Source organism: Amblyomma americanum, chromosome 1, assembly GCF_052857255.1.
Source record: "Amblyomma americanum isolate KBUSLIRL-KWMA chromosome 1, ASM5285725v1, whole genome shotgun sequence".
Taxonomy (NCBI): domain Eukaryota; kingdom Metazoa; phylum Arthropoda; class Arachnida; order Ixodida; family Ixodidae; genus Amblyomma; species Amblyomma americanum.
Genome location: NC_135497.1, coordinates 560,432,142 through 560,445,488, shown reverse-complemented (window position 1 = coordinate 560,445,488; position 13,347 = coordinate 560,432,142). Strand labels below are relative to the sequence as shown.

Here is a 13,347-nt window from a genome sequence, read left to right as displayed (position 1 = left end):
GCAACTGAACGCAAGAAATTTGAGGTCATGCCGTACGTGCATAAAGTGAGCCACAGCATCAAAAAAGTTGCGGCCAAGCAGGGAGTTAGTGTGGTGTTTTCAGCCCCTTGCAAGCTTTCGGGTCTGTGCTCGCGCATTTCTCGAGGCAGGGAAAGAAACCACGTTTGTACAACGCAGCAGGAGAACCGCTTCACGGCGTGTGTCGCTCAGGTCGTGTACAAGTTCCCCCTCACATGCGAAAGAGTATACATAGGCCAAACAGGTCGGTGCATTAATGACCGGCTGCGTGAGGACCACTCCTCCCTGGGTTGTTTTGAAGGTGCCAACTTGCCTCGCCATTGCAATGAATGTGCGTGTTATCCACTGTTCAGCAACGTAATGATTCTTGGTAGAGGCAAGTGTAAGCAAGAGCTAGAAATCTTAGAGGCATACCATATCAGTTTGTCAGGCCAAGATTGCATTAGCACAACTTCGGTGCGCTTACTCGAGAAGGAATTTGCTTTTTTAGGCCGGTCACAGTAGAGGTGTATCTTGTGTGCCCTATGAGCTGTGAGTTTTGATACGGCTGTTGCGCATGCTCTGCTGGCCTTGCTGGGACTTTGTTTTGTCTAATAAATCTCAGTTGACAGTCCAGTCGTTGTGGCGTGTACACTCCTTCTCTTGTCCCTTGTCTTTTGTGACTGGCTTCTTTCAAGTTAATTGAAATATGTTTGGTGTATGGGTGTTTAGAGTCCCAAAGCTACTCAGGCTATGAGGGGCCATAGACTGCGACATATTACTAGCGTTAAAATACACAGGACAAAGTAGAAACACACAGGACAGACGCTAGACTTCAACTCTAGCGTCTGTCATGTGTGTTTCTGCTCTTTGTCCTTTGTATTTTAACGCTAGTAATAGGTCGCAGTCCCTGGATCAAAACCACCAATTAGCCCAACTTAATTCTTTAATCATGCTATGAGAGACGCCGTAGTGAAGGGCTCCAGGAATTTCGACCCCTTGGGGTTCTTTAACGTGCACTGACATCGCACAGTACACGGGCCTCTAGAATTTCGCCTCCATCGAAATTCAGCCGCCGCGGCCGGGATCGAACCCGCGTCTTTCGGGCCAGCAGCCGAGCACCATAACCACTCAGCCACCGCGGCGGCACAATTGAAATAGCTAGGTAGAATACAAGGTTCATACAATAAAACAATGTAATAGAATAGAATCGAAAGCGATACAGTCACAATACGAAGCTGGTGAATGCTGATTGGCAAAAAGGCTGTATTAGGCGGTAACAACAACAAGAAAAAGAATGTGTAACAGTTGAAGTTTCAGACAAATGTGCAATATCTTTTATTCGGTACAACGATTAATTAATGCCTGTCGAAATTTAGTAGGGTCGCGCTCGTTTACAATGTACAATGCTTACAATGTTTACAATGCTGGTTCCAGTTTTTTATTGCAGTTGGCAGCAAAGATTTATTAAATGCCAATGTTGCTGCGTGTACACGTTGAATGCTGAGGGAGTTAGACAGGCAGAGCGATGTTTTGATGGGAGATAGCATTAATGTGTCACGAAGGTCAGGTAAATTTTAATATAATTTATGAAAGTCGTGCGATTTTCCGTCGGTTCTCTAGAGACTGTATGTTAAGCGTAGATTTAATCCTGGTTATAGTGGAACAAGGTAACCATGTGGGCTAGTTGGTGTACTTCAGACATAACTTCACCAGCGAAAGCACGAGACACCAGGAGTAAAAGAACGCAGGACAACGCTGGTTGTCCTGTGTTCTCCTGGTGTCTCGTGCTTTCGCTATTGAAGTTGTGCCTGGTTATACTGTCATGCTTATTGTAATTTGAGGATATGAGACGGGCTGCTCGGATTTTAGTGGCTTCTAAAGTGTTCCGTATACTTGGTGAGGGTTCCATATAGCAGCTGCATAATGAAATCTGGTACGGGTGAATGTTTCATGAGCTAATTTTCGAACAGAAGGAGGGGCTAGGTAGAGGAATCTTTGGATGAGGCCGAGTGATTTTGATGCCCTAGATGCTAGATGTGTTCCGACCAGGTTAATGTGCTGGAGATAGTGATTCCAAGGTACCGATATGACTGGACTTGTGTTACTGTGTTTGTCAGGAGTTAATATGAGGATCTGAAGTTAGACCTTTTTCGGGATACTTGAATGAACTGGCACTTTGTGACGTTCAGCTGCATAAGCCAATCGGAACACCACTGTTCTATTATGTGTACGTCATTCTGAAGCGTTACATGATCCCTGTTAGTAACAATGGGACGATAAAGGGTCCAACCATCCGCGAAACTCTTATAGTGGATGAAATACCAGTAGGAAGATTGTTCATGCAGATAAAAAAAATCCATCCGTCCGTCCGTCCGTCCGTCCGTCCGTCCGTCCATCCATCCATCCATCCATCCATCCATCCATCCATCCATCCATCCATCCATGCTGATGAAAAATTGAATTCATATTGCCTGAACGGTGTCCTTTGGGAACAGACACAATATGTTTACCAACCAAGGTAATGCTCATATTTGGAAAAACAGCGCACATTTTTAGACACAGACAGAGGCAGATATAACGACACAGCGCTGACTTCAACTAGTCCTTTATTGCAGAGTGATACAGTATATATACGAAAAGTGGGCGGGAATACATGGGAAGCAGCTGCTATGTTTGCACGCGACAGAAAGATAACTGAGGTGAAAAGACACGAGGTGATAATGTGCAACTGGGAGTGTATAAAAGGTAAGGGCTGGTAGAGGATGGCACCGAAAGGCAGGAACAGAATCACAAATGACAATGCGATAACAACATGAAAAATAAGAAAAAAATATAGTAAAAGCCAAAAGGGCATTACTAGCAGAATGAAGATAAAATGCATTAAAAGGTCCAAACCAGGCCGTTAAAAACAGACAATTAAAATCGACTAAAAGAGCCAAAAAAGCATAAAACAGGAGGAAATTCGATCAAAAGGTTGAATTCAGAACCCATCCAATAAAAACGACGAGGACAGGATTCAGAACCCACCCAAAAAAAACATCGAGGTTAGGAAAAGACTGCCTAATTACTCCAAGGAAACCTGGTTCAAATAATATAAAATGCTTAAAATCTAATAATGCATAAAATGCCCCTCCCGTTCTTGTGAGCCCTTTTTTCATGAATGCACTGTAATCGCGAAGAATGCACATCAACTCACACGTGAAATCATAGAAGCCGCCCACATTTTAAAGCTGGGAGAAGACTGTGTGAGCACACCATCGATAGCTCTAACCAAACGGGAATTAGATTATTTGAACCAGGTTTCCTTGGAGTAATTAGGCAGTCTTTTCCTAACCTCGATGTCTTTTGGGTGGGTTCTGAATCATATCCTCGGCGTTTTTATTGGATGGGTTCTGAATTTAACCTTTTGATCGAATTTCCTCCTTTTTTATGCTTTTTCTTGCTATTTTAGTCGATTTTAATTGTCTTTGTTTTTAACGGCCTGGTTTGGAACTTTTAATGCATTTTATCTTCATTCTGCTAGTAATGCCCTTTTGGCTTTTACTATATTTTTTTCTTATTTTTCATGTTGTTATCGCATTGTCATTTGTGATTCTGTTCCTGCCTTTCGGTGCCATCCTCTACCAGCCCTTACCTTTTATACACTCCCAGTTGCACTTTATCACCTCGTGTCTTTTCACCTGAGTTATCTTTCTGTCGCACGCAAACATAGCAGCTGCTTCCCATGTATTCCCGCCCACTTTTCGTATATATACTGTGTCACTCTGCAATAAAGAACTAGTTGAAGTCAGCGCTGTGTCGTTATATCTGCCTCTGACCGTGTCTAAAAATGTGCCTTGTTTTTCCAAATAATTGCTACCAACCAGCCCGTTTGACCACCCTTGCAAGGTAATGCCTCGTGAACGGTCAGTGCGTGGTGCTAGCGTGCACCAAAATTTCTTATGGTTACTACCAGTAATGTTCGGCAACTCCTGATGAAAAAAATTTATTTTTAGTGCGTTGGAATACCACGACTTCCTAGCATCACCGCGAATACATATGAGAAGAACGTGAACGTCAATAAGCGATAGAATTTTATTTTTATAAAGCAGCCAGTTTTGATCTATTATTCCAGTAGGAGATTCTTGGAAGTACGAAAAATATGTACGCTCAGAATTGATCTTAGCGAAATGGACCCTCATGTAACTACGGATGCATTTCAGTGACAGTTCTTTGATAGGGATTGGAACAGAAAGATCATACAATAAGAGTTTATGATCACTGAGGAAATCAACATAAGAAAATGATTGGTTAAAATCTCGATTTGAGACAAGGATAAGGTCAAGAATATTAGTCCCGGGTGGCTGTGAGGTCAAATGTGAGTATAAGGTCAAGAAATTAGTTGGACTGACGAGAAGAAGCGTACAGATTATTCCACTCAGTACTTGGGAAGTTTAAATCCTCACAAACAACGTGTTCAGCGTTTCGAAAGCGAAAACGCATGTTCGAAAAGTGCTAGGTTTTGTAAACTCTAGTGTACCTTCATTTCCAGCCAAAAAATAATTTGTGTCGGAATATCACTGCTTGCTACCGTGCGCCTGATTCCGATCGCACATTTGTTGACGAGCTTTCCAGTGCCCTTTCGAACATAATAATAATAATAATAATAATAATAATAATAATAATAATAATAATAATAATAATTGGTTTTGGGGGGAAAGGAAATGGCGCAGTATCTGATATATGAGACAGATAATGCGCCATTTCCTTTCCCCCAAAAACCAATTATTATTATTATTATGTTCGAAAGGGCACTGGAAAGCTCGTCAACAAAGGTGCGATCGGAATCAGGCGCACGGTAGCAAGCAGTGATGATAAGAGATATTCCGACACAAATTATTTCGTGGCTGGAAATGAAGGTACACTGGCGTTTATAAAACCTAGCACTTGGCCCACCCAAGCCTATGAACAGCGAATACGCTCTCGTCGTTAAATAACTGGCTATTTTCGACGTCAGGGCTTAGCCACGATTCGGTAAAAATAGCAACGTCAGGGTTGTTATCGTGCAGGAGGGTTTCAATGGCCTATTTTTTTTTATAAATAACTGCAGATGTTCGTGTACGTTACTGGCATGGTCTTATCTGCAGGTATTCTTTTCCAGCCCGACTGGTGGCGAGGAGGAGGGAGAAATGAGAGCGTAGCCGTCGGCATTGAGCGCTACGACTTGGCCTCTAAAACAGAATCTGATTCGGCATCGTAGATAAATTGCTTTTCGCCGATGATAAGTTTATAAGTTCGTCGAAACGCATCTTGAACTTGCTGTCACGTCCCTTGCCAACAGCGCACAATTTTTGGTGGGCTAATCGGACTCGTGCAGAGTAGTGTTCACACAATGCAAAGGTTGAATTTTTGAGCTACGGCATAGCAGATAAAATATTGGTCTTATCTATAAGCGTAGCAAGGCGGTTCTTGAAATCAGTTTTTCCTTCCGGGCACCGGTAGTGAACTGCTACACTTCCGCGAAGCCTTTATTTACATGTAGTGTTCACAGACCATGTCGAAAAATGGCCACAGGGAGCATCGCAAGAAGCACTCGAGCATCGCCGTGGAGAAAAGGGGCGTACCTTGTTTCCACAGAACCTTCCTAGCTGGGGTGCCGAGTCGTCGTAGCCGTCGAAAAGCTGGACAAAGTCGTAGCCGCAGTCCTGCTCGTGCTCCAGCTCGAAGGTGAGGAAGCGCAGTCGCACACGACCCGACTCGGCCTCCACGAGCCAGTCGCAGTCCTCGCGGTTCTCGTAGTTCTGGTCGCCGTACTTGGCGTGGGAGTAGAGGTGCTCCACGGTGCGCCCGGTCGCCAGCAGCCGCCCTCCGCAGGCCGTCGAGTGGGACGCCTTGAAGCCCTTGCGCTGCACGGAGGCGTCGCTTTTGAACACCTGCGCACGTGACAAGAACGGTTGCTCGGCTTGTCACATTCAGGTGTAATCCAGACTCACCATGTACATGCGGTTGGTGGTGGAGAGGATGGGGTGGGGCACCTTGGCCCCGCAGAAGCGACCCAGCGTCGGGGCGTCTGTGCTGTCGCCGTCGTACAGGGAGATGTGGTCGTACGCGCACTCCTGATGCGGCTCCAGCTCAAAGTCGTTGAATATCTGCTCAAAGGGGCAAACGAGAGCACTGAACGGCACTGCGCTCTAGCATCAAGATTGTGGCGTACCAGTTTGAGCCGGTGTCCCGGAGTGGTTGTGAAGAGCCAGGCACAGTCCTTTCTACTCGGGTAGGCGTCCGGGTAGTTGGGACTGTTGATTTCCCCGAGCGGCGCACTGATCTGGTGCGTGCACGTGCCTAGGACAAGCAAGAGCGGAAGGTCAGATAGGAAGAGGATGCTTGCTTCCGATTTGCGCACCTCGAAAAGTAATCCCTGCCTTGAAGGAAGTTACCAGCCCTATACACGCGCTGACAAGGATCTTAGCAAAAAGTGATGCTCAAAACGAAAGTGAAACTGTCCACTAGACGAGGTTGCCACACGCTATGCTGCTCGGTGCAAGCCTCAATATAAACTCACAGGTGCTGAGAGTATAGTATGTTGGAAGTAGCGCCGTGGGCCTAACAGTAGGCTAGTCTCTCATCGTTACTTGGAGCGCACAAGTGACGGTACGGAGCATATCATATGAAACTGTAAATTCACATAATGACGTTGTAGGCGCGGCTCACTTTTCTGCACGGAAGCTCTGAACTAGCGCAAAAGAGAACCAAGGTGTCAGTGGGAATAGAACCCATTCCTGCGAAGCCCTGTTGTGTCTGCCGTGTAGATGACGAAGACAGCGGCCGCCCACCAGAGGGATGTTCGATTCGTCTGCGCCGCCACCGTTTCGTTATTTCGGCTACTGTATATATCTGTAATAATAATAATAGTAATAATATTGCGCGCCATGTCTTAGCACGTACGTCTAATTTCTGCCTCCAGTCTTCCAATGAGCTTAAATTTCGGGTTAGCGCCTGCAGCCAGTGCTGCCAAGTCTAGCGGCCTGTCACGTTCTGTGGTGCACCTACTCGGACATTCTCCTTCATTCCTACGTCGCGGATGATGTCAACGCGCTAACTTCGAACGTTAAACTCCACAATGTGTCGGCACTTGTTCCGAATTACTGGAGACAGTTCTTTAGAGAATGATGGCTTCTCTGTATATTATACTTTACCGACATTTGTGCTAGTTGGCACATCTTCGAAAACAACGCAAAAAAACGACGGACTCAGAAAGAGAAGACACCACAAGCGCTCGCCACAGAATAAAAAAAGGGAAAAAGATTGCAAAACCTATCAGCGAGGGACCTTGTCCGGTAAAACCCATTGTGGCCCCTTTAACGCGGAAACGTAAAGACCCCGTGTTGCAGAAAAGCTGGTGTCGGCGCTGCCGCTGGCGCTGCAGAATAATCTGTTACAAGGGTCTCCCAAAGATAGTTCCAGCCACACCAGCGGCGCATCGGATCTTGTGGTCGCAGTAACCGCGAGCAAGGCGCCAAGCGCACTGGCCGTCGGCCACCGTCTGCCTCTCACCCTTATATAAACACAGAGCAAACGATGACTCAAGTTGCGAGCCTGGCCTCTCACGCTGCTACGCAGCAGACGCATCGTTGTTTACCTAGTAACCGCACCTACGTAGACTACAGGAATCGAGCCCCTGGCCCTCGGGTCGCGAATCAAACACGCTACCGCTACGCCACGCAGGCACGTTCGTACGGTTTGGCTAAAGCGGGGCTTTATATGTATTGTGGGGTTTTAACAGGAAAGATAAATACCACCATCATCATCATCAGCCTTACTACACCCACTGCAGGACAAAGGACTCTCCCATGTCTCTCCAATTAATCCTGTCCTTTCCCAACTGCATCCACACTTTGCCTGCAAACTTCATAATCTCATCCGTCCACCTAACCTTCTTCCATCCACAGCTACGCTTACTTTCTCTTGGAATCCACTCCGTTACCCTTAAGGACAAGCGGTTATCTTGCCTTCGCATTACATGCCCTGCCCAAGCCCATTTATTCCTCTTGATTTCGACTAGGATGTCATTAACCCACGTTTGTTTCCTCACCCACTCTGCCCGCTTCCGGTCTCTTAACGTTACACCTATCATTTTTCTTTCCATGGCTCGCTGCGTTGTTCTTAACTTAAGCTGAACTCTTGTCGTCAGCCTCCACGTTTCTGCCCCGTAGGTGAGTACCGGTGAGATACAGCTGTTGTACACTTTTCTCTTGAGGGAAATTGGTAAAATGCCCTTCATGATCCGAGAGAACCTGCCATATGCGCTCCACCCCATTATTATCCTTCTAGTTATTTCCCTCTTATGATCCGGATCAGCTGTCACTACCTGCCATAAGTAGACTAGTTTACAATTTCCAGGCTCTCGCTGCCAATTATGAACTGCTGTTGCCTTGCTACACTGTTGAACATTACCTTGGTATTCTGCATTTTAATTTTTAGACCCAGCGTTCTGCTCTGCCTAAATCATTGATCATGATTTGCAGTTCACCTCCTTAGTGACTCGCAAGGCAATGTCATTAGCGAATCGCAGGTTATTTAGGTATTCTCCATTTACTATTATGCCAACTGTTCCCAATTCATGCCTCGGAATACCTCCTGTAAACAAGTGGTGAATAGCATTGGCGAGATCGTGTCTCCTTGCCTGACGCCCTTCCTTATTGGAATTTTATTGTTGACTTTATGGAGGACTATAGTAGCTGTGCAGTTGCTATATATATGTTCCAGTATATTGAAATAAGGCTCTTCTACCCCTTGATTACGCAATGCCTGTATGACTGCTGAGGTTTCCACTGAGTTGAATGCTTTCTCGTAATCAATTTGGGCAATATATAGAGGTTGGTTATATTCTGCGCATTTCTCTATCACCTGATTGATAGTGCGAATATGATCTATTGTGGAATATCCTTTACGAAAGCCTGCCTGATCATTTGGTTGATTAAAGTCCAAGGTTGCCCTGACTCTATTAGCGATGACCTTAGTAAATATCTTCTAAGCAATAGATAACAAGCTCATCGGTCTGTAATTTTTCAAGTCCTTGGCGTCTCCCTTCTTATGAATTAAGATAATGTTTCAATTCTTCCAAGCTTTTGGTACGGTCGAGGTCATAAGGCGTTGCGTATGCAGGGTGGCTAGTTTTTCCAGCGCGATGTCCCTCCATCCTTCAACAGATCTGCTGTTACGTGATCCTCCCCAGCTGCTTATCCCCTTTCCATTGCTCCTAAGGCTTTCTTTACTTCCTCTTTCGTTACCGGCAGCATGACGCATTGTTTTGCACTACTGCCTTTCTCATTAACGCTCTGATTACATTGGCTACTTTACAGGTTTGTGTAGAACTCTTCGGCTACGTTAACCATACATACTGCTAATTCAATTGCCCTGCTTGTCTCTTAACGCATACATCTGGTTTTTACCTATGCCTAGTTTCCTATTCACCGCTTTTATGCTACCTCCGTTCTTCAGAGCATGCCCGATTCTCTCCATATTACACTTCCTTATGTCGGCTACCTTGGCTTATTTATGAACTTGGATTCATCTGTCAGTTCTATTCTGTCGGTAGGGTTAGACGCCCTCATGGTTTGGCGTATCTTAATCAGATCTTTCGTCACCTGAGATAGCTTTCCGGTATCCTGTCGAACTGTCCTACCGCCTACTTCTACTGCGCACTCCGTAATGATCGCTGTCACATCATCGTTCATTGTATGAACATCAAGATCGCCTTCCTCAGTTAAAACTGAATATCTGTTTTGCAGCGCTATCCTAAATTCCTGCACTTTCCCTCTTACGGCTAACTCGTTAATGGACTTACTGTTAACGAGCGTCTTCCATTCCCTCTTCAAGTCTAAGCTAATTCGAGACCTTACCATTCTGTGGTCGCTACAGCGCACCTTTACGAGGACGGCCACATCCTGAACGATGCCGGGTTGAGCGCATAGTATGAAGTCAATTTCATTTTTAGTCTCACCACCGGGGCTCTTCCAGGTCCACTTCCTGTTTTCTCATTTGCGGAAGAAAGTATTCATGATACGTAAATTATTTCCATCTGCGAATTCGACTAACTCTCCCCTGGTACTTCTAGCACCTATTCCATAGCCACCTTCCGCGTGGTCGTCAGCTTGCTTCTTGCCCACCTTCGCGTTGAAGTCGCCCATCAGTACAGTGTACTGTGATTTTACTTTATTCATTGCCGATTCTACGTCCTCATAGAGACTTTCAACGGTGTGGTCATCATGGCTGGATGTAGGCGCGTAAGCCTGTACCACGTTCAGCTTGTACCTCCTATTCAGCCTAATTACAATAGCTGCTACCCTCTCGTTAACACTATAGAACTCCTCTACGTTTCCATCTATATCCTGATTAATGAGAAACTCCACACCTAGTTCTCGTCTCTCCTCTAATCCGCGATAGCACAGTATGTGTCCGTCCTTTAGTACAGTATACGCCTCACCTGTCCTCCTAACTTCGCTAAGCCCTATCACATCCCATTTAATTCCCACCAGTTCCTCGAACAGCGCTGCTAGGCTACCCTCACTAGATAAAGTTCTAGCGTTAAACGTTGCCAGGTTCAGATTCCAATGGCGGCCTGTCCGGAGCCAGAAATTCTTAGCACCCTCCGCTGCGTTACAGGTCTGACCGCCACCGTGGTCACTTGCTCCGCAGCCGCTGGGGACTGCGGGCCGAGGGTTAATAGGTTTCTTCATAGAAGGTTGTGGCCAAGTGCTACACCAGGGTAGCCAAGTCCTGTTCTGGTGAGGGAGTGCGTTGTCGGTTCTGGTCACCGAGATCAGGCCGCACCCCAGGCCTCGCTATGCAATTCCATCGAACCGCGTTTTTTTACCCGGTGGAGAATTACGCAGCACCAGGATTTGAGCCCCGGTCCTGCTGCGCGCGAGGCGGACGCTTTACCTCTACGTCATCGCTGCCTCTGAGATAAATACGTTTTCCCCCATTTAATCGCGGCTGACATAGTTCGAAGCCGCCCGGACCCCACCCAGTTGTCGCGTACGTTACCGAGCGCACGCCGACCAAGGCAGGCCTTGCTCTGAGGGAACAAAGGAATGACACTCTGGCTGACACAAGCAGCCATTTATTGCTACAGCAACAATAACGCCAACTAGCAACGAACACGCTAAGGAATAGAGGTCGTCCGACTCACCAGCAAGGTTACGAGCCAATATTCGCCCATGCCAGGACAAGGGATACTCCGCGGCCGGACGGGGCGAGATGCGGGAGAACGTTCCTCCGCACGAGGCCTCGCCCCGCTGGCGATGAGCGGAGCGCCGCGGGCGACACGTCCGCTCGCGACGACGTCCCAGCCGTCCCAGCCCCCGAGAGGATGTGCTCTCCCGCACGCGCAGCGATCACGCCGTCCCTGGCGCTCGTGTCGCTGTGACGCCGGCGCGCTTCCTTGTTAGTGAAGGTAACTAACCAGGGAGAGTTACGTGGCGCGCCCTTCCTCGAGGCGGAGCCGTGGGAGGGTGCACCGCGGGAAAGCTAACCAAAGAGGAAGTCGTGAGGGAGAGTCCCCACATACCCTTAACCTTAAATATACCCACGTGGCCGAAAGTGTATACCATGGAGGACTCTCCTTGTCTTCAGGCACATGAAGCAGGCCTTGCAGCGGAGACCTTCACACCGCCTTCGGAGATGTGAAGACTTTTTACAGCACAGTTTAACAAAAATAAAGGGAAAAAAGCTGAGCATGGTGGCAACTGCCATAACTCTGATTCAAAAGGGAAGCTCGTACCTTCCATCCATCCATCGAACATTCCCCCGTATCTCGCCCCGTTCGGCTCCGGAGTATCCCCTGCCCTAGCTTGGGCGAACATTCGCTCGGAACCTTGCTGGTGAGTCGGACGATCTCGATTCCTTAGCGCATTTTTTTTAAGCTGGCTTTATTGTAGCAATAAATGCCTGTTTGTGTCAGCCAGTGTGTCGATTCTTTGTTCCCTCAGAGTAAGGCCCGCCGAGGTCGGCATGCGCTCGGTAGCGTACGCTATCACGTGGTGGGGTCCGGGCTGTTTTGAAGTGTGTCAGCCGCGATTAGATTTGGAGAACGTATTTATCTCTTAAATTAAAACCCCACAGTATGTCGTACGTGTGGTCTTTCACATAATGAATGTGATTCTGAAAGATTTGGTTTTATGGGTATAACGTCCCAAAGCGACTCAGGCTATGAGGGGCGCCGTAGTGGAGGGCTCCGGAAATTTCAACAACTTGGGGTTCTTTAGCGCGCTGGCATCGCACAGTACACGGGCCTGTAGAATTTGCCTCCATCGAAAAACGGCCGCCACGGCCGGGATCGAACCTGCGTCTTTCGGGTCAGCAGCCGACTGCCATAACCACTCAGCCACCGAGGGTGGCTATTCTGAAAGAGGCAACAGTGTCCGTGTCTGCGTGGGCTGGAGGAACCGCTGTCGCATCATACTGTAAGGCGGAGCTTAAATGTGCCTCCAACTTCTGTGTGCACAAGGTTTGGTAAAAGACCCATTTCGATTGAAAACGAAACATTTCGACAGATTTGCCTGTCTGGTTGGGTTTGAAGACATAATAAACCCTACTTCTCAAGCCAAAAAACTAATTCGATACCCAACGTTTCGAAGCCGGCTCGGCTCCTTCATCAGGGGTGAGTGTGTGTGTGTGTGTGGGGGGGGGGGGGGGGCAGTAGCTAGCGTTTTTAAGGAGTGTTCCTGTATATGCTCCCCCAGGGAGCAGAGTTGCGCATCTGTTTTTCCTTGCCGCTCCGAACGCCATTAGTCGACATGAAAATATAATGTTTTTAATAAAAATGAGGAAATAATATCAACGACAAAGAGTACTTTCAAGATCATTCGTAATTTCACTGCAATTAGCTATGGGCTACATTTTGTGAAATGTTTTACGCAAGCAATTCAAATGTTTTGCGCAAGCAGTGGAGTTTGAAATTTTTACGTTAGTATAGACTCGCCTGTTCAATGCATTGGTGTTGCTTTAGTCTGCTTGCCTGCAACAAGCTGCACAATCATTTTAATGTGGTTCTAGGGAGATACGTTTCCATATTTTCCGTGTATAACTCGCAGAGAACACGCGGCGGTCCTAGTTGTGAAAAAAGTAAATCATCGCAATACTTTTTTTTTAAGAGACGCGCACAGAGGAAGACAGGACGGGACAGACTCCGTCCCATCCGGAACGGGATTGCTTGTTCATCTGAAATTACTTGTTCCAGAAAAAAAAACTCGCAGGCCGTTTCTTGTATTTTTCGTCAATTTGTTTTGACTACAGTTTGCTGTTAACCTTTGGCGATTTTTTTTTTCATGCTGTATGCACACCCTCGACAAATCACAGATCAGT

At 46.9% G+C, this 13,347-nt stretch overlaps 1 protein-coding gene across 1 annotated transcript in view; it reads right to left on the bottom strand.

Annotated features, from left to right (window-relative positions):
- The window catches only part of LOC144130049 (dorsal-ventral patterning tolloid-like protein 1), a 32,280-nt gene that overhangs the window by 10,708 nt on the left and 8,225 nt on the right, over positions 1-13,347 (bottom strand). Inside the window, exons 2-4 of the mRNA XM_077664081.1 lie at positions 6,194-6,321; positions 5,973-6,128; positions 5,604-5,912 (exon numbers count right to left, since the gene is read on the bottom strand). Coding sequence (XP_077520207.1) covers positions 5,604-5,912; positions 5,973-6,128; positions 6,194-6,321 — 593 coding nt within the window. The remainder of the gene's footprint in view (positions 1-5,603; positions 5,913-5,972; positions 6,129-6,193; positions 6,322-13,347) is intronic.